The sequence below is a fragment of the Pithys albifrons genome, chromosome 3 (assembly GCF_047495875.1).
Source record: "Pithys albifrons albifrons isolate INPA30051 chromosome 3, PitAlb_v1, whole genome shotgun sequence".
Lineage (NCBI taxonomy): Eukaryota > Metazoa > Chordata > Aves > Passeriformes > Thamnophilidae > Pithys > Pithys albifrons.
The window spans coordinates 21982452-22001521 of NC_092460.1; the positions used below are offsets into that span (position 1 = coordinate 21982452).

Sequence of the window (19070 nt, forward strand, 5' to 3'; positions counted from 1 at the left end):
AAATTATGTTTACTGAATTGTCATATGATTAATCAGTCTTGATCTTGATGGTTCATTTGAAGTACAACCAAGTTAAGTCGTCATAGGAATAAATAGTGTCTTGGATTATAAGTACAGGGATGTAAAAGCAGGAGGTTTAGAGAGTGCCCTGGGTTGGTACTGAGCAATTATGAAATCATATGATGAGGTAGAACCATTTCCTGTTCTTTCAACACTTCATGTGCATAGAGGTACCATGCAGAACTCAACCTTTTCTGGCTATCTTATTCCCTGTAAAACCTTCTTTCTCCTTCCATAATTCTTAGGGTAAGATTTTATAGCAAGCATTTATTGCATTAAGTTCTGCTGAACTATTTAGGAATTTATTTCTGCACGGCATGTGAGGGTTTTGTTTCTAAACAGATGAAGAATCTGAGATCCATGCGGTGATTTGCCCAAAACAATACAAGGCTGAAAGGCAGTTCCTACCCTAAGCCAACAGAATTTTAATATCTTAAATATTCTTTACATTTTATTTAGCTTGGAGGTAGAATCAGGGGGTGTCAGGTGAGCTGACAATAAATTTGAATTTCTAAGCACAATGGAATCATAGAATCAGCTGGGTTGGAAGAGACCTCTGAGATCAAGTCCAACCCTTGGTCCAGCCCCCACTGTGATTACCAGATCATGGCACTCAGTGGCACATCCAGTCTCATCTTAAACACCTCCAGGGATGGAGAATCCACCCCCTCCCTGGGCAGCCCATTCCAATGCCTGACCACTCTCTCTGTAAAGAATTTCTTTCTGATATCCAAACTAAACCTCCCCTGTCACAGCTTAAGCTGTGCCCTCTTGTTCTCCTGTTGGTTGCCTGAAAGAAGAGACCAACATCCCTTCAGGGATTGGTTATAACATCACTTCAGGCAGTAATAGCAAAAAATGCTTCGAAATAAATACCTGCTAAGAAGGTTTTTGTCTTTTTAGCAGCAAAGGTATTTATTGACAACGTTGGAGGCAAAGCCAGTTCATACTGGGAAAAAATGTGCCTGACTTGTTTGTGTAAAATGAGCCAGTTATAGTGTTAAGTTCATAGTTAACACCTTCTAATTTCCATATTAATGACTGAGTGAAATCTTGCGCAGAGCTTTCCTTTTGGCTTGAAATTTGGGTGGTGCTCTCCTGACTTCATCCCTTGGATGGTCTTGAAGCATCTTCATCACTGTTGGACTTTTGCCTTTCCTTTGTTCAATGCCACGACCTGTCAAACTTGTAAAATCTTGGCTTTAACTCTCCAAAATCTTGGATCTTTACCATTTCATCCTATTGAAGTGTCCAGTTTACCTTAATATGTGGCTTCCAATCCATGGCACATTGGGCTCTGTAATTGCTGGACAGGCTGTACCTGTCTTAGGGTTGAGCTGGCAAAATGTCAACTGCTTAATACAGAGTCAAAGCCTTTCTCCCTCCAGCTGAGAAAAACGGAAAAAAACTAGAAACTCAAACTATTCTTAAATTAACGATATATATTTATACAGAAAAGAGAAAATTAAGGGAAAACTACAATATAACATACACAAGTTAGAAATAACAAGAAATAACTCCCCACTCTCCACCGAAAACAGATTCTATCACTCTAGATCTATAAACACCCTAAAAGACACTCAGCAAGAAATAGAAATTATAACAACAAAACATTTCTACTTCCTTGAATTCAAACAAAAGGCAAGTAGTGGCAGCAGCAGTAGGGGCTAAGACAGCAGGGCAGCAGCTGCGTGTCCTGCCTCTACTTCAGCCATGATGGAACTGAGTGAACACCTCCCACTCCTGTGTTCATATCTCAGGTTTGCGTCATCTGGTATGAAATATTTTTTGGTTACTCAGTCAGGTGATACTTGTCTCTCTTAATCTACGTAGATTCTCTGAGCCTGCTAATTTGAGGCCCAGCTAAAACTACCACAGGACCAGAACAAAGTGACTCCAGCACTTCATGCTGCTCATGAGTTCAGCAGCCTTGCTGTGCAAACAACATTTTGCAAAGCAGAATTAGAAATTTCACAAAACGAGGGGGTTTTGGTCTCTTTTCTCTTTCAGGTAGTTGTAGATTATTCCCTCTTAGAGACTTGTTTGTTTGCCTTTCCTTAAAGTACTTCTGCTGTTTTGCCTGTTTGCTGGAGAAAGTCCTCCCTCCTTGCTTGCTGCTCTAACCCAGGCTGGAGAGCCCGAGGGAACAGGGGGCAGGAGAACCCTCCAGCTGTAGGGGACCGTTCTGACTGCTTGTGGTGTCCTCGCTGATTCCTGTCGTGTCCTTGCTGACTGCCTGTCCTGTCGTGCCCTTGCTGACTGCCTGTCGTGTCGTGCCCATGCTGGCTGCCTGTCCTGTCCTTGCTGACTGCCTGTCCTGTCCTTGCTGACTGCCTGTCCTGTCATGTCCCTGTTCACTGCTTGTCGTGCCCTTGCTGACTCCTGTCGTGCCCCTGCTGACTGCTGTCGTGCTCCTACTGACTTCTGTCGTGCCCCTGCTGACTCCTGTCGTGCCCCTGCTGACTCCTGTCGTGCCCCTGCTGACTCCTGTCGTGCCCCTGCTGACTGCTGTCGTGTCTCAGCCATCAGGTTCGGGCGGATGCCGCAGGCGGAGAAGGAGAAGCTGCTGGCGGAGCTGTGCAGTGACCTGGAGCAGCTGAACCCCGAGTCTGCGGATCTGCGCGCGCTCGCCAAGCACCTCTACGACTCCTACATCAAGTCCTTCCCTCTCACCAAAGCCAAGGCCAGGGCCATCCTCACAGGGAAGACGACGGACAAATCAGTTAGTTGCCTCTTTTTTTTTATTTCTTCCTTTCTATTGAGTAAATGGTTTTACCACATTGACAAAAAAGAAAATAACAAAACAAAGAAAAAAGGCAGAAAAAAGCTTTGCTGTTGGCAGTGACACATTTCAAGCTGGGCCTGAAACACAGGAAATGTTTTTAGATAGAATAAGTAAACATTATTTGAAAAAACTCCAAGTTCACCTAATAAAATACTTGAAAACAGTACAAGAATTTGAAGGTCATCTTAACCTTTTTGTATTCTCTGATCCTCTCTTCCCGTTTTGCTTCTCCATCCCCAAAGGTTATCTCCCACACTATCTGTCTGAGGTGGATATGTAGCTGTCAGGAATTGGTTGCTGTCCTATTCAAACATCCATATCTCAGGGTATTATCAGCAGTAGCTGTCCCCAGAGGCATATTCCTTTTCCTGAGTGTCAAATGATTCCCAGCACCAACACCATCTCCAGCCTGAGCTGTGCTGCTCCTTCTCATGATGCTCTAATGACTTCCTGCTTTTGCCTGGGTTATGTCAGCTCAGATCAGGGTTCTGTGGTGGTGCAATTTGAATTTTAGGAGAGTGCACAAGAAAATCTTGGAAAAGTAAGTAATAGCAGTGCATGTATTTGTGGGCTGCCTTGGCAACTTCACTGGCAATGCATCTTCTCTGTCACTGGGGAGGATAAATAAGACCTGATAATTTTGGTAGGTCTTAAATTTTGTCACTATTTTAATACTGAAAGAGCAAAATAGCTTTCCAGAACTTACAACTCTTAGTTTCTAGAATCATTGTCAGAAATTTTATTGTCAGGATTATAACAGAGACTGTATATTAGTTTCTTTAATAATTTCAAAGACAGGAAAGAATTTGGAGGCATTTCAGACTCTCTTCCTTTCTTTAAAAGCAGTTAAAATATTAATTTCTGTGTTGCCACTGAATTGGTTGCACCCCTGACATAAAAACTTTAGATACGGTGAACACGCCGTTTGGGCAACTTTCAGCATAGAATACATGAAGTTTAACTAGCTTGGTTTGTCTGTTCTGCAGAAACCACTCTGCTGAGCCCAACTGAAGGTCATTGCCTCTTCCAAGTCTTTCTGCAGTTCCCTCTCTGTATCAGAAACACAGTTACTGGGAAAGAAGGAATGCAGCAATTTAATTTTTAAGACCTATTTACCTGCACTGGGGAAAGGAATAGAAGTGAGGTGTGTGATTGTGTATCTTCTTCACTCCTCTTCATCCTGAAAATGTCAGCAGGGCTGATCCCTTTTTCTGCAGCTGCCAGCTGTGGAAGGGGACAGAAGTCTGAGCAGGATCATGACCAGTGCTCCCATCTTCCATTTTCCAGACATCTCCAGGAAGTTTGTTTCTGAGTTTCCATCCACAAACCCCACTTGTGCCCTTTAGGATTCTGTGAAGTTGTCACAGAACTCAGTCAATGTGTGTTTTGCTGCTCTGCTGCGCTGGGTGCTTAACAAACATCTGGGCCCATGAATTACATATACATATAAATATATATAAATATATATATATATATATATATATACACACACACACACACATAATATATATATATGAATTTTTATATATGTATGTGATTATATATATGTGAATTTACATATATATGTGTGTGAGTATGATTTATAAATATATGGCAAATTTATATATATGAATTTTTATATATGTTTATATATATGTCAATTTTAATATACATTAATGTCTATATTTTATGTGAATTTTGTATACATGAATTTATATATATATATATAATTTTAATATGTGAAATATATATATATTTGTGGAAATATATATATAAATAGGCCATCAATTACATTCTTCTTTTTTATTAAAAGTTTTTAAATTGCACCAGATTAGATTTCTTTTACTTGGTGCTCCACTATAAAGAGCAGAAAGAAATGACCCACTAGTGCTGAGAGATGCATTTAAAAGCATCCTGTGCAGTCCTGGTATTCCACTGTGCCCCATGTGTGTGCATTTGCACGTGTGTTTGTGTATGTGTGGCTGTATATCCACTGCACAGGGCAGATTTCACAGCAAGTGTGGAGCCTGAAAGCCTCAGCAATCTCAGCTCCCAGGCAGCTCTGTGGACTCACCAGACTCCAACAGGAGCAGATTGCAGGAGATTCCAGAGCCCAGTCCTGTGGCAGAGGAGCACTCACCATGTATGGGAAGGGTTGGGGTATTTCTGAATCTGTTCTGCAACATTTAGTGAGTAGAAAACCATGTGAATGAGCACCTGTAGGAATAAGGCGTTAGAATCTGAGACAATGAAGTATCTTAAGTTTTAAAAAGCATTTCTCTAGTCCAATTGTTGGTGTATAATTCCTTGAATTTTAATTAATAAATCCAGTATGTTAGCAAACCTACTCATATCAGTGGGCATTTGTTCAGTGCAGTGATGAGCCAGTCAGTCATTTATTATCTAAAGAAAAGATTCTTTAAATAAATTTGAGAAATCCTCAGTTAACCACTTCTTTAAAACCAGAACCTTCTTTTGCCTATCCCAAAACAGATTGTTTCCTGATCCTCATGAATATATTCTGGCACTGCTTTTCATAATCTGCTTTCAAAATGGATTTCTTCCAGTTGAGTTTATTTCAGTCTTATGTTCTGAACTGTGTTGCTGTAGTTTGTACCATGTTAATTGTGTTTTCTTTCCCATAGACAAATTGTGTGAATTTAAATGTATCCTGACTATTTTTAAAAGAAAGGAATAGAAAAAGATTACATTTATCAGATAAACATTACCAGAAAGTTGATATTACTTGCACTATTTCCTAGATGAATAGAGCTTGAAATCAACATGACAGTATATGAAGGAATCAAAATGTAATAAAAAAAAAAGAAAAGAAAAGAAAAGAAAGTGATCAAAATCTATCTTCCTACAAGGAAGAAGTGGTATGCTCAGAAGTGCATTCCAGACTTGGAATTGTGGAATTACAGAATGTTTGTAAGACAAAGAGCAAACAAGAAAAGAAAAAGGCAACAATCCTGGGTATTTTATAATAGTGTTCCTTGCCCCTCCCTCAAATTATTAAAATAATTTTTAAAAGTGTCAGCCAAAGTCCCAAGTGTTTTTGTAAGGAACGATCACAGAACTTGTGAGAAATCCTTCAGCACTATTTGGCCTTTCATTGGAACATTGTGAGGATATTTGATTGAATTGGTTTGGGTACAGTTTCCTATTTGGCTCAGCTTCCCTTGGTTGTTCTTATATTCCCTTGGAGGTTCTCAGGTTCCTTTGGTGGTTCTCAGGTTCCCTTGGTGGTTCTCAAGTTCCCTTGGAGGTTCTCATGTTCCCTTGATAGTTCTTATCTTCCCTTGGTGGTTCTCAGCTTCCCTTGAAAGTTCTCAGGTTCTCTTGGTGGTTCTGGGCAGTTCCACCTCTGCTTGCAGCTGCTGCTTCTCGGGAGGCAAATGTTTCTGGAGCGACATGTGAAAGTAAATGGACTTTTCCTTTTCTTGTAGCCCTTTGTAATTTATGACATGAACTCTTTGATGATGGGGGAGGACCAGATCAAGTGCAAGCACGTGTCCCCCCTGCAGGAGGAGAACAAGGAGGTGGCCATCCGCATCTTCCAGCGCTGCCAGTTCCGCTCCGTGGAGGCCGTGCAGGAGATCACCGAGTTCGCCAAGAACATCCCAGGCTTTGTCAGCCTCGACCTCAATGACCAAGTGACTCTGCTGAAATATGGGGTCCATGAGATCATATACACTCTGCTGGCTTCTCTGATGAACAAAGATGGAGTGCTTATATCTGAGGGACAAGGATTCATGACACGGGAGTTCCTGAAGAGCCTGAGGAAACCCTTTTGTGACTTTATGGAGCCCAAGTTTGAGTTTGCTGTGAAGTTCAATGCACTGGAATTAGATGACAGTGACCTGGCAATATTTATAGCTGTCATTATCCTAAGTGGAGGTAAGTGCTATCCTATTTAATATGATATTTTATATTATACAATTGGCATATAATTCCTGTTCAAACAGGAAAGTGCTTGGCATTACAGAATAGGAGTGAGTTTATTAACACATAGGGGTTTTACTGATTTGCAACTTTCTTAAAGTTGTTTGCCCTTTTCTCAGTTTCAGACGGAAACTGAAAGTGTAAATGACCTGATATTAATGATGAAGACTGGAAATGCCTCCTGAATCAGCAGTTCTTTTGGGCAAAAAACAAAATTAGGACTGCCTTTGGGAAAACAGAGTGGAATTTCACTGGCAAGGGCTAAAATTCTGCATGAGAGTTTTTAAACCTGCAATTAGATTGTGTGGCTTGCTAATTGTGCACAAATGGCTTTGACTCCAGAACAATTTCAAAATCTATGTGGTATTGGCCTTCCAGGACTGTTATGGTGCTTTAGATTGTTTTTTCATTTGTGCAAGATAATGTTTTCCTTCAAAAGGGAGGGAGAAGAATAATTCATTTCTCAGGCAAATGATGGTCTCCTGATGCCTGAGGGAAACAGGCTTTGTGTGTCTGCCTAATGTGCCCTGCTCAGGTTCCCTCAGCTGCTCTTTGTGTTATCTTTACATATTGTGCTTTGAGCAAAATATGAATCTGAAAGCCCAGGTATCAGAGTACACACATTCCAGCACTTGACTGAGAAAGACACTGAATTTTCAGCTTTTCTGAAGATAGTCGGTATGTTCTTCCTGGGTCTGAGGTGATGCTGCTCCTCTGTCCTGCGAGTTCAGTTCCCTTACACGCCTTTGCACCGAGGATCTCAGATATCAGACCTGCATTTCCGCATATTGAAGGTCTCACTTGGGCCAACACTATGAAGTCAGTGATGTCGCACAAATAAAATTTTACCCACTGATTTGTGTGTATTTTGGCTTAACATGGAACTGCAGATATCAATGGGAGGAATGTGCTGAATGTTCTGGATTCAGCTCCTCCACAGAGCAAGACGGAGTGTTCTGTTATTAAATTACATTTAAGCAATCAAACACAGCCACATGCTATTGTTCTAAAAGCAAACATGCTGCTGAGAGTGCATTGTTATGTATAGCTTCATTTAAAATCACCTACAATTCCTCCTGGCACTGTGTTTCATTCAGTAAAAATGTGGTATCACAATATGGTTTATTCCACTTCAAACAAGTTCCCAGAAGACATTTCCTTGTGCAAACCTTTGACCAAAACGATCCCTGAGGACTCTGCATTAATTCAGGAAGGGAAAATACATTGCTGGTATATTTTTTGTTGGCTTTGATGGGGGAGGAAAAATTATACAAACCTGTTAGGACACTACACAAAACATGCCAACTTTTTGCAATTTTTAAGATTCTGAAATTTGACAGATGAGAATAAAGCCTCCCAAAATTCACTCCTAATTGGAAAAAAGGAACTTGCAGTCTGCAAAGCCATTTCTTTAGCAGTGTTTGGTTTATATTAAAGGACATGGGTACCCTGTGACTAATCTTACAATTTGGAATGCAGGAGAATCCACATAATGGAATTGACTGTGTTGATCCACATTTATCAACAGTCTTTTTTTTTTTTGAGAATGATTTGTAAACAGAGATCTGCAAAGAACTACTGATTTTAATCACTTGTTCTTAAGTCTCTGAAACAAATCCATATAACTATATAAAATCAGTCCTCTCCAGGAAAAACCTTTAATTTCTTGATAACAAAAAATTCACTATTCAGAACTGTTCTTTCTCAAAAAAAAAAGCATGATAGCTACTTGTAAAAGCTGAGCTTATGTTTTGCAAACAACTAAGCTTTGTTGCCAGTTAGAGAATGGCTTTTCTCATGGACTTTACAGTCAGATATGATCTGTATCTGAACGTGGGACTGTAATATCTCATGAGATATGGAACTGAAGTCCTGTTGCTCAGCTGTCTCACATGCTCTTGTTTCTGTGAGAGCTCTGTCCTTGCCGAACTGTATTTCTGTCAGAACTGGATGAATATACCCCCAGACTGATTTCACTGAAAACAGGACTTCAGAACCAGTTCACATTGCCTTGAGGACTTCACTGGCTGCAGAAATACTGCAGAGTTTAAATCCCTTCAAGAAATCCTGTGTACAAATACCTTTGTAAGAAAACAAGTTTGTGAAACCAAAAGAGATGCCTGATGCTGTAATTGTGAGTGAATCTGTCATTACGTGGTGAAATGATGCCAGTTCTGCTTGTGCAGCTCTACAAAGAAAAAGAGAAAGATAATTCCAGCTGGAACATTACATGTAGAAAGCTTTTTGTTGTGAAGTGTTTGGAATTTGCCACAAATCCTATAAAACAGTTCATCCTTTTGATATTGAAACAGCTGCTTTTGCATGTTACATAAAAAGGCAAAAAGCCCATTTAACAACAGTAAGAGGCTGACAAATGAACTGTAATAGCAACAGGATGGAAGTACTCCCACATCTCTGAGCCGCTCAGGGCAGCCTCCCTCTGTCTCAGGGACTCCAAATGTGACTCTGAACTCATCACTTCAAAGCTGAAGAGTTGCTGTAAAACAGCATAAATGGCAAACAGATCTGTGTGTTCTGAACTTAGTGCTGGTGAGGCAGAGGGACTGTGTGTCTGCAGAGGGACATCACCTGCTTTGTACAACAGAAATGCTTCCTGCCATAACAGCAACACCAAACTCCTATTGCAGCATCCTTTTAGTTGTGGTAACTTTGCAAGGTGCATTTGGTTAAATGAGATTTGGAAAGCTTTGTTGTAGGAGTTTCTCTTCCTCCTGCTGGATTCCTCTGTGCCACTGGGACACATTCTCAGTCAGTGGGGAGTGCCGTGCTCTGCATGGCAGAGAACTGGAGGCATCTTTAAAAATACTACATATATCCGAGCTGAAAATTAAGTCTGTCATAAGAAGAAGGTTTAAGGAGAACAAGCTGGTTGTCTCTGTTTGGGCAGGAAAGAAAATACTCCAAACCTTATTGGGATGAGCCAGATTTATAAACAGAGCAAATTCACTCAAGCAGGTTATTGTCAAATACATAAAAAGCTCAAAAGTGAATGTTGTAGCTTGTTTGCATGTCATGGATTGAACTTAGGGGTATTATCTCCTGCAGTGTTTGGAATCAGCAGTGTTTGTAGCAGGATACACCTCTAAGGACCCAGATCCTGCTGGCCCAGGTGCAATAAAACTAGTCTTGAATTCAGAGATGTTGCTGCGTTTACTTTTCTCTTTCCTGGATGTGTTCTTTACAGTACATTTTAAGCCTCAACTCCCTGCTGCTTCTTTAAATACTGTATTCAAGGATTTATCTGCATTCTGAGATCAGCAAAATTTGCAGCTTTATCACTGAGTAGTACCAAGAAATAGTTCCTATTGGACTGCTACACCAATCCTGCTCTGTGTTAGAACAAACAAATGCTCCGTAGTGAGCCCAAGAAAGAACTGCAGGAATCACTGTAGGCATTGACCCAAAATCCTGGTGACTACAATGCATGTGACAGTCTCAGAAGAGAAACCTCAAAGTGCTGACTCACCTCTGCCTCAAAGTGCTGACTCACCTCTGCCTCAAAGTGCTGACTCACCTCTGCCTCAGCAGAAGCAGCAGGCACTTGGTAACTCAGCCATATCTTTGCATGTTTTACCATATTGGGATTTTACAATGTGTATTTAAACGAAAAATGCACTTATTCAGAAATACTAAAATGTAAAGACATGCAGATGGCAATTTCATACGTGAGAAACATGAAAAAAATATTGTCATTGTTGTTAGGAAACATGAAAGAAGCCTCAAAATCTGCAAGTAAATAAACAAGCAAAGTATTTTCCCCCCAAGACAGAAAAGATAATAAATTTACACAAAGGGGTACTATTGACACTCAGAACTCTGGGGCCATCAGCCTTTTCCAGTCCCTGAGAACATTTTCTGACTTAGAACAGCTTCCTGCAGGATTTTCAAACCAAGTGAAGCAGCTGTGTGGCAATGAATGAAAACATGAAGAAAATCTGGATTAAGAAACATAAAAAAGGAAACATGGTGCTCCATTGGCACAGTCTGGTTAAAAGGCAGCTCACAAATAGCTCATAAAAATAGCACTAAACTTCAAACAATGATCTTGTGTATCAGAGAGGATTAAAAGTGGTGTCCAAGTCACTTGTAGTTATGTCTCACCTTAATCACTTCAACTCTTGGCCCTCTGTCACTAAATTTCACCGTATCACAGGAAAGTCCTGCTACGACACGCTGGTTTTGTCTTTGCTTTCCCTCATCAGTTCCCTTTGCAGTTTTCTCTGTGAGCTTTCAAACAGCAGTTTGGGGGCTGTTTTGCCTCTTCAAAGGTCTCCACCACAGTGTCCCATCTAATTTCACACTCCCATTGCTGTTTCTTCCCATTCTCTCAAAGTTTCCCAAGGTTTACTGCTGATAATTTCTTTTTTCTACAAACCACATCTTTCTGCAGCTCCTTTCTACCCAAAACACACCTTTTGGTGCATAACTAAATGCATCTTAACAGCTTGAAATATACCATAATAGCTGGATGTTAAAGCTTTTGCCTCTTATTTCCTTTTTTCTGATTTAGATAAGTTTCTTGGAACAGAAACAGCATTTTCCTCTGCAAGGAATTTTTACTGAGAAAGTATTGCAAGCTGTCAACACCCAAAAAATACTGTCCATATCCTGAAGTTCTCATTCATGAAAAATCCCTCTTGCCTTCAATGGGAATTTTCCTTCCTCTTGAATTGGCTTATTTAAAAATAACATCTGATGATCTTGTAGGCTTTTGTCAGAGTCATCTTTTCTGACTCCTGCTCCACTGGGTCATTATAAACCCATCAGACTGAGTTTTCCAAGGGATTTTGAGGATTTTAGCCAGTGCAGTCTCACTGAATTCCAGTTAACCTTGGGCACCCAGATCTGGGGGTTCCCTGGTGAGTTCCAGACTCAGCAGAGTTGCCTCCTGGGCTCTGAAGGTGCCTGGGGAGCAGTGTTTGAGTTGGGATTCTCTTCCCAAAATCTCTCACCCTCAGAATTCCCACCAAAAGGAGGGGCACATGGAGATGAATCTCAGAGGGAATCAAGGCCACAGTCTTGATGCTCTTGGATTTTTATATCCCTGCACATGAGTCATGCCCAGCTGGTTCAGAGTTCAGCTGCAGCACATGGGGCAAATTTAAAGTGATCACAACCCAAAATTCTCAGCAGATTTGAAGCACTGAAATCTGGGGAGTGTCAGAGAGACATAAAGAAGGTCACCAGATCCTGCAGCATGTGCAGTGCATTCAGGTCATCCAAAATAAATATCTAACATTGATCAAAAATTCTCTATCTAAAAAAAAATTGGTTGAAAATATTGGCAGAGAAAGTGAATAAAAAGGAGCTGTTTGTTTGGAGACCATTTTCTCTTGCAGATGTTTACCTGAACACTGTCTGTACCATATTGTGTGGTGTTATCAGTGGAGTGGGGTACATAAGTGATGTCTGCAAGACAAGCACATGGGCTAACAAATATCGAGATCCATATTCCAAATTGCCATTATTCTTGTTCCTGAAAACCATTCCCAGACCTCACCTCTTGGAGGACTGAGGGTCCTTTCCCAATCAGTGACCTTCCTTTCCATGGCTTGTGTATCCTCATTTGTTTTCCTGCCAACTTTGTCTTTTAGTTTACACTGCAGGTTTTTTGCCACGAAGTAAAGCCCCAATGTATTTAAAAGAGCTTTGTTTTCCCTCAGCCTTTTTTCTGGTGTACAGCACAAGTCATGCTGAGTTAGTAGAACTGTATGCACAGAAAGGTTACTCAGATCACAGGAAATAACCCCCTGTTCTTTAAGTGTTTAATAGAGATCAACCTCTTGTCCTTTTTGAAATGAAACTCTTACCTTAGGGAAGTAATTTAAGGCAAGATACAGACACTGCTTTTTATTCATCAGCCTATAAAATTAGTTTCATAGCTACACAGTAAATGTTATTTAAATTATTGACTCCTTTTTCATGGAGCATTCTGGTAATCAGAATGTGTTACCCAGTACAAAGTAGTTTAGCAGGAACAAATTCGTGGTGGTCATTGTCATATGTGAGGATTTAACAATGTGAACAACTTTCATTGCTTAGACATTGAACATTTCATTACCTCTCATTGCTGTAGAATCAAATAATTTATTAGCTCAAGTTAGAAAACAAATGTTACAAATTCTGTTCAACAGCAATTGCAGCCACTTAAGGATGTATTTGGGCACAGACAAATAACAAAACACCTAATTATGGTGGTGATGATAATAGCAGTTAAAAGGAAAGACTTTGCTTCTTGCTGAAGGAGAAGCTGTGCCACGGCTGGTCCTGGGCTCTGGAGCTGTGGCAGTGCCAGGGACTGTGGCTGGAAACATCCACCCAGGCTCCTCCGGATGGAGAGAACTGTGCTGGCAGGAGCCCAGTAGAGGTTTTTCTGCACCAGCCACATCTCTCAGTCTGCAGTGCCAGAAGTGGCTGTGCCTCAGTGAGGAGCTGATCCCAAAGCCATCAGGAAACTTCCCAATAGCAGCTGCAGCTCGGGGTGGAGAAGAGCTGAGCCTGTGGTTTTTCAGTCTCCCACGTTAGCTGAATGTATGCCTTTTTTAAATTTTGATAGGTTTGCATCCTCCATAGCAGGAACCATTTTTAATGGAAGCAACTCCATGCAAGTCTGTCAGTGTACACTGATTTTCCAATCCTGATATGAAGCAGCTCCATGCAAGTCTTGTCAGTGTACACTGATTTTCCAATCCTGATCTGTGGATCCCCAGGTGTGTCTCACCCTCCCTGTGCTCTGTGGGAAAGGCACTGTGGGACAGAATAAACCTGTCTCTGTATCTGCACCACACAAATGCTTGAACCATTTCTGAGACTAGTTCTAGAACTTCTTGGAGCCAATTGCAGTAAAATCTGCCAAGTGACCCCATTGCCTGGTTGTCAGACAGTCTCAGGGAGCACCACCTGTCCAGGCCCAATGTGCTGTGTAATGTCTAAGAAATGAACACACGAGGTTGGTGCTGCCCATTCCTCCTGAACTCACAGCTCTGATTTCTCCCCAGATCGCCCAGGGCTGCTGAATGTGAAGCCCATTGAGGACATCCAGGACAACCTCCTGCAGGCCCTGGAGCTGCAGCTGAAGCTCAACCACCCCGAGTCGTCCCAGCTCTTTGCAAAGCTGCTGCAGAAAATGACGGACCTCAGGCAGATTGTGACAGAGCACGTGCAGCTCCTGCAGGTCATCAAGAAAACTGAGACAGACATGAGCCTCCACCCACTGCTCCAGGAGATCTACAAAGACTTGTATTAATGACCAGAGCAGTCCTGATCCGCTGACATAATGTTTATTCTTCAGATTGCACTATTTCTTCGAGGGAAAACTTTGCATACCTAAGAAATTACTGTGAAACAGCATTTAAAAAGAGAGAGCTTACTATAGTAGATCTATTTTATGCATATTGTTTATAAAGACACATTTACAATTTACTTTTAATATTAAAAATATCTATATCGTGAAATTGTTGGCAGTATTTTCAGAATTAGTTTTTTAACTATCTTATTTCTTAAAATTGCTTTCCAGTGTGATGATGCTTCACTCCAGTTGGTTAAGCATGCAGTTAAATTTTCAACTGAATAAAAATCTTTCTCCTTGAACATTTCTAGGGAAATGTTTCAAGTATTACATTGGATTTTGTGCTCCCAAGGCAGCAGCAAAATAAAATTGGGTCATGGATTAGTGTAACTTCCTGTGAGAGTTTAAAAGGCCCAAGTTAGAAGTGTCAGGTCTGACATTTGTGCCTTCCATACTATGATTTGCCACTGACAGAGCTCTGTAAAGAGACCTTGGTGTAAGTGAGAATTGGAGCCATCATTGTGGGCAAACCCAAAAACTAGATGCCATTTCAAGAATTAATCAAGGAATATGCACTGCCAAGTGGAATAGGTTGGTACAAACCTCCTGGCCTGAGACCTTCTCAAATTATTTAATGAACTATCCCTGAACAGCATACTCAGTCTAAAAGATAATGGAAAATTGGGATAACGTGACTCCTCCTGAACAAAAGCAAGGTTTGATTTAATTCTTGAGAAGATAAATCTGTAATAGAAACCCTGCAACATCAGTTTGACTTGAGCTGTCATTGTTTATCACTGGCAACAAGAATGCTGGGAGATGTTCACTGCTGTGCAGGCTGGGAGTTTGCTTAGATATGTTGCCCTGTAATGTCACCTAAGAACTCCAGTGGAAGAAAAGCACAGGAGAGGGAATAAATTTAAGAGTAGGTAAATGTACTTACACTCTCTCTTTTGGGTATTTTTGGTACTGATGTGAGATTCCCTTAGATTTCCATTTTGCCTGCTCATATTTTGTAGTTTGGGAATGTGACCCCCAAAGTCAAGTGGGTGTGATCTGCAGTGGTGGAGCAGAACAGGGAATTTTGGGGGGAAAAGCCACAAACTGTAACTTACCTTTCAAAGTGAGGAGCAGCCTTCAGTTTAATAGCCTTGGTTTCCTCCCCATGTCCATATTTCATGTAGCAAAAAGTGTGCCTTAAGCTCAGTGAGTGCTGGTGCCTCAGTGGATGAAGGTGCAATGTTGGGCTCTCTGTGAGCAGCATCTTCAGGGATCATAAATTCCTGTACTCCCAGTGCAGACCTGCAAAATCTCACTCAATGCAAATTACACACTAAAGAAGCTGAGAGAGGTAAATATTAAAATAAACCCTTCAGCTCATGCCTTCTACACCTGGAAAAGCTTCCTGCCCCTTATTCTGGGTGACCCCCGGGGCTGTGGTCAGTACCAGGTGCTCTGCCCACCAGGAGGTTGGCAGACCTGCATCCCTCAGCCTCGAGGTGTAAAGCCCAGGGGTGGAATCGTCCTGACATGACGGCACTGCAGGGCCAGACTGAGCAGCTTTGTTCTCACTGAGCTTGCAGTGAGGTCACCTCGGGTGGCTCAGAAGTGGTTGCCTGGAGCCAGTGGAGTGTTGCATGTGAGAGCTCAGGATTGCAGGTGTTCTGCACAGCTCTCAGGGCAGCCAAGTTGTGCCCTGTGCCAGCTGGGCATCGTGTTCTGACAGGGATTCCAGGCACCTAATTTATGGCTGTTACAACTGAACAGAAAATATTCTCTCTCTTCTTGTGTTGTTTTCCGCGGGAAATTTGACAATTTGCCATCTCTCAGTTAGAGGGAGAACCTCTCTTAAATTGCAGAGGTCACCCCCTTCCACAGAGAGCAACTGGCACTGAGAGGGACCACAGCTCCAGCCCTGGATTCCTGTCACAGCAACACAGCAACAACTGTTCATCTGAGCCTGCATTTCTCCTACAATCCAATTTCCCAGTGGCTTCACTGGAAATGAAAGTTCAGAAGCAGCTTCAAAAACAAGGAAAAAAAGAATTCTAGTGCATGGTCTTACTTAAGTAATATTAGAATTATTGGAAAAGGACAGTGGAAAAGATGCTCTGACAATGGAGCTGAGTTCAGTGCTTTGTTACAGGAGACAATCTGTGTGACCCAGAAGCACATTCACCCAAAGAGCTTCATCCAACTGTTGCAAAGGGTAATATTTTTGGAACTGGCTGTTCAGCAGGGACAGTGTCTAAGCCATTCAGTCCAACATATATTGGGAGAGGTGTGTAATCACAGTCACAGAGTGTGAGGATGGAAGAGAAGACAGTTTTGCAGGAGCAGGTGTTCTCCCTTATGAGGATGAAGGGACTGAGTGCCCCAAAGCCTACACTTTTCTTTCCACTGTATAAGCTGCTCTAATAAAATATATTGTTCTCCCTATATCCTGTCTTCTCTAACATGTTGATAGTTATTCATCATGTTTTCCTCAAGCCATGGAAAGTGTTAATTTTTTCTGTGAGTTACTAATCACCAAAATGTTCTGATTCTAAATGGTTGCATCATGGTTAAGAAGTTTTGCCTAAAATACTTTTCTACAAGAATAGGTCTTAAGGGGAAAATGTTCATTTAATGGACAATTGCTATGTACTAATTTAGAACAAATGACTGTTATGAGGATATGAAAACATTTTCTCAAAAAATACCATTTTCTCTTGTGAATTCTATTCAGAATTTTGATCTAATTGTAAATACTTTCTGTTTCTATGGGGCTTTATTTATTAAAAACAAAAACTTGCTAATGGGAGTTCATAAGTAGGTTGTAATACTTTCAGACTCTCTGGAGTTTTGGTTAGAATGGGCTATGCCATAAATGCACGGTTTGGTTTTTGATCTTCAGTGCTACTGAAAACATTGAACAACTCAAACCAGAAGCAGTGAGCTGGGAAACGCCTTTGAAGAACTTCAGTTTGCTTCTGCTCTGTTTTGGTCATCTCTTCCCTACATCACAAACTCTCCAGGGATGCTGAATTCAGTGGGATCCTGGAGCATTCCCAGAGGTTTTTAAGCTCCTGAGCTGTTATTCTGTCTTGTGCTTTACATGGAGCTGCTTTTCCAGTAGAAAAATGCTGGAGGTGAACGGTGTCCAGAGGAAGTCGTTGAATGTCCCTGCACACGTCCAGCAGGTACTGCCCATTTCCCTCCCCATGAGGAGCTTCAACAGTCATCAGACATTTCTTGGAGAAGCTCAAATTAGTCCCTATTTAACAGGGAAAATGGTCTTCTTCAGACTAAGTTCATTGCTGACCAGTTCTACAGGAAATACTGCTCTGAGTGGCTGAGACCGAAAATTCGGAGATAAAAACCCTCCCAACATCACCCGTTAGAGCCCAAACAGCTGAGACCATTTTAATCTCACAATTGCAATGAAAACTTTATCCCCCTGCTGCAGGTAGTTCACCTTCCAGCAGGGGTGGAAGGGTGGTTGGGTTGTGTGTCCCCAACATCACCTTCTCCTGGCACAGTCCTTAGCAGGGCTGGAAAGTGCAATTCCTGGGCTGCGTGATCTCAACATCACCTTCTGACACACACAGTCCTGAGCAGGACTGGAAAGTTCAATTCCTGGGCTATGTGATCTCAACATCACCTTCTCCTGACACACAGAGTCCTGAGCAGGGCTGGAAAGTGCAATTCCTGGTGGCTGCTGTCCCAACTTGTGCCACAGACCCCAGAGGTGCCACAGCCTGCCCTGCCCTGCCCTCACCTCAGCACACACACTCTGGGTTTCAGTCTCTGTGGGTACAGTTAAGCCCTGGGGGATCAGTTCATATTTGATTTGCAATTCTAAACTCTCTCCTGAAGCTGAGAGTGTTTTAATGGGACTTTTTTTCCTCTTAAATGAGGGGATGTCTCTCCCTTAAACAGACATACCACCACCTTTGTAAACACAATCAATACCAAGCTGCAGCTAGAGATTAATAACTGGAGGAAAACAAAAATGAGGGGGAAACCCCCTAAGCCTCCTGAATCAGCAGCTCAGTCAAACACTTGTCAAATGTTTCAGGTTTTCATGAGCCTCATCATAAATGCCATTCCAACTGCCTTGCCTGCAGTGGTGAAAAATCAGCTGCCCGGGCTGTCTCCAGTATGGGAATGTAAGCAATACACTTTTATCAGCACTAGCTAGTCCTGCAAATGATTGTAGGAAAAACAACTTCTGAATTTCTGATTTTCCATTTTGATATGAAGGATAGGGGTATGCAACATGAGTGGTGAGGCAGCACAGCTTCCCTGGGAAGGAAAGCATCAGGGGTTGCTGAGGGACACAACAACAGAAGAAAGAATGGAATGATTCCAGAACTCTAGATGCAACATAGAGTTGTGTCATATGTGTGTGTGCACATAAGCAAGGACATACAGAACATTCAGTTATCACTCCCCACCAGAAACCATTTCCAGCAAGCTCTGGATGGAAGAACTCCAGACACTAAAAACTATCTGCTGTTGGTCACCTTCTCATCATACATTATGAGAGTTGCCTGGAAATATACACCTCTCATTTTCCAGTAAAAAGAGACTACTTAGATACAAGTATTTTTTTCCTTCTGGGCAACCTGCATTGCCTCTGGCCTTCTGTCTCCTCAGCCTCTTGCCTCAGCCCTGCTTTCAGGAATATCAATTCAGTTGCATTTGTCTGCAGGGCACCTGTCCTGGTTCAGCAGGTGGGACCAGTTTATCCCTGTGTGGGTGTGACCAAAGCTGGGCATTCTAAACCCTCTGTCACATTGCCCAGCAACTGGTACCAATGGACCATTGGCAGCAGCTGCCCAGGGCACACCTGAGCCCTCAGGCTGGGAGCTGGCTGGGAAAGAAGCCTGGCAGAGGAGCTGGGAGAACTCCCCTGCAGGGAGTCCTTGGCACCTCCACACCCACCTGAGGGCTCAGCTCTGCTCATGGGCCAGCAACCATTCCAAAATCCCCCCTGACTTTATCCCA

General features: G+C 42.0%; 1 protein-coding gene across 2 annotated transcripts in view; it reads left to right on the forward strand.

The window, feature by feature from the left end:
• Window positions 1-16881, forward strand: part of PPARG (peroxisome proliferator activated receptor gamma) — a 57136-nt gene extending 40255 nt beyond the window's left edge. For both annotated transcript variants that reach the window (XM_071550950.1, XM_071550949.1), the window contains 3 exons: window positions 2583-2782; window positions 6274-6724; window positions 13789-16881. In XM_071550950.1, the coding sequence (XP_071407051.1) occupies window positions 2583-2782; window positions 6274-6724; window positions 13789-14036 (899 nt within the window). In that variant the 3' untranslated portion in view covers window positions 14037-16881. The remainder of the gene's footprint in view (window positions 1-2582; window positions 2783-6273; window positions 6725-13788) is intronic.
• Window positions 16882-19070: the final 2189 nt, after the last annotated feature.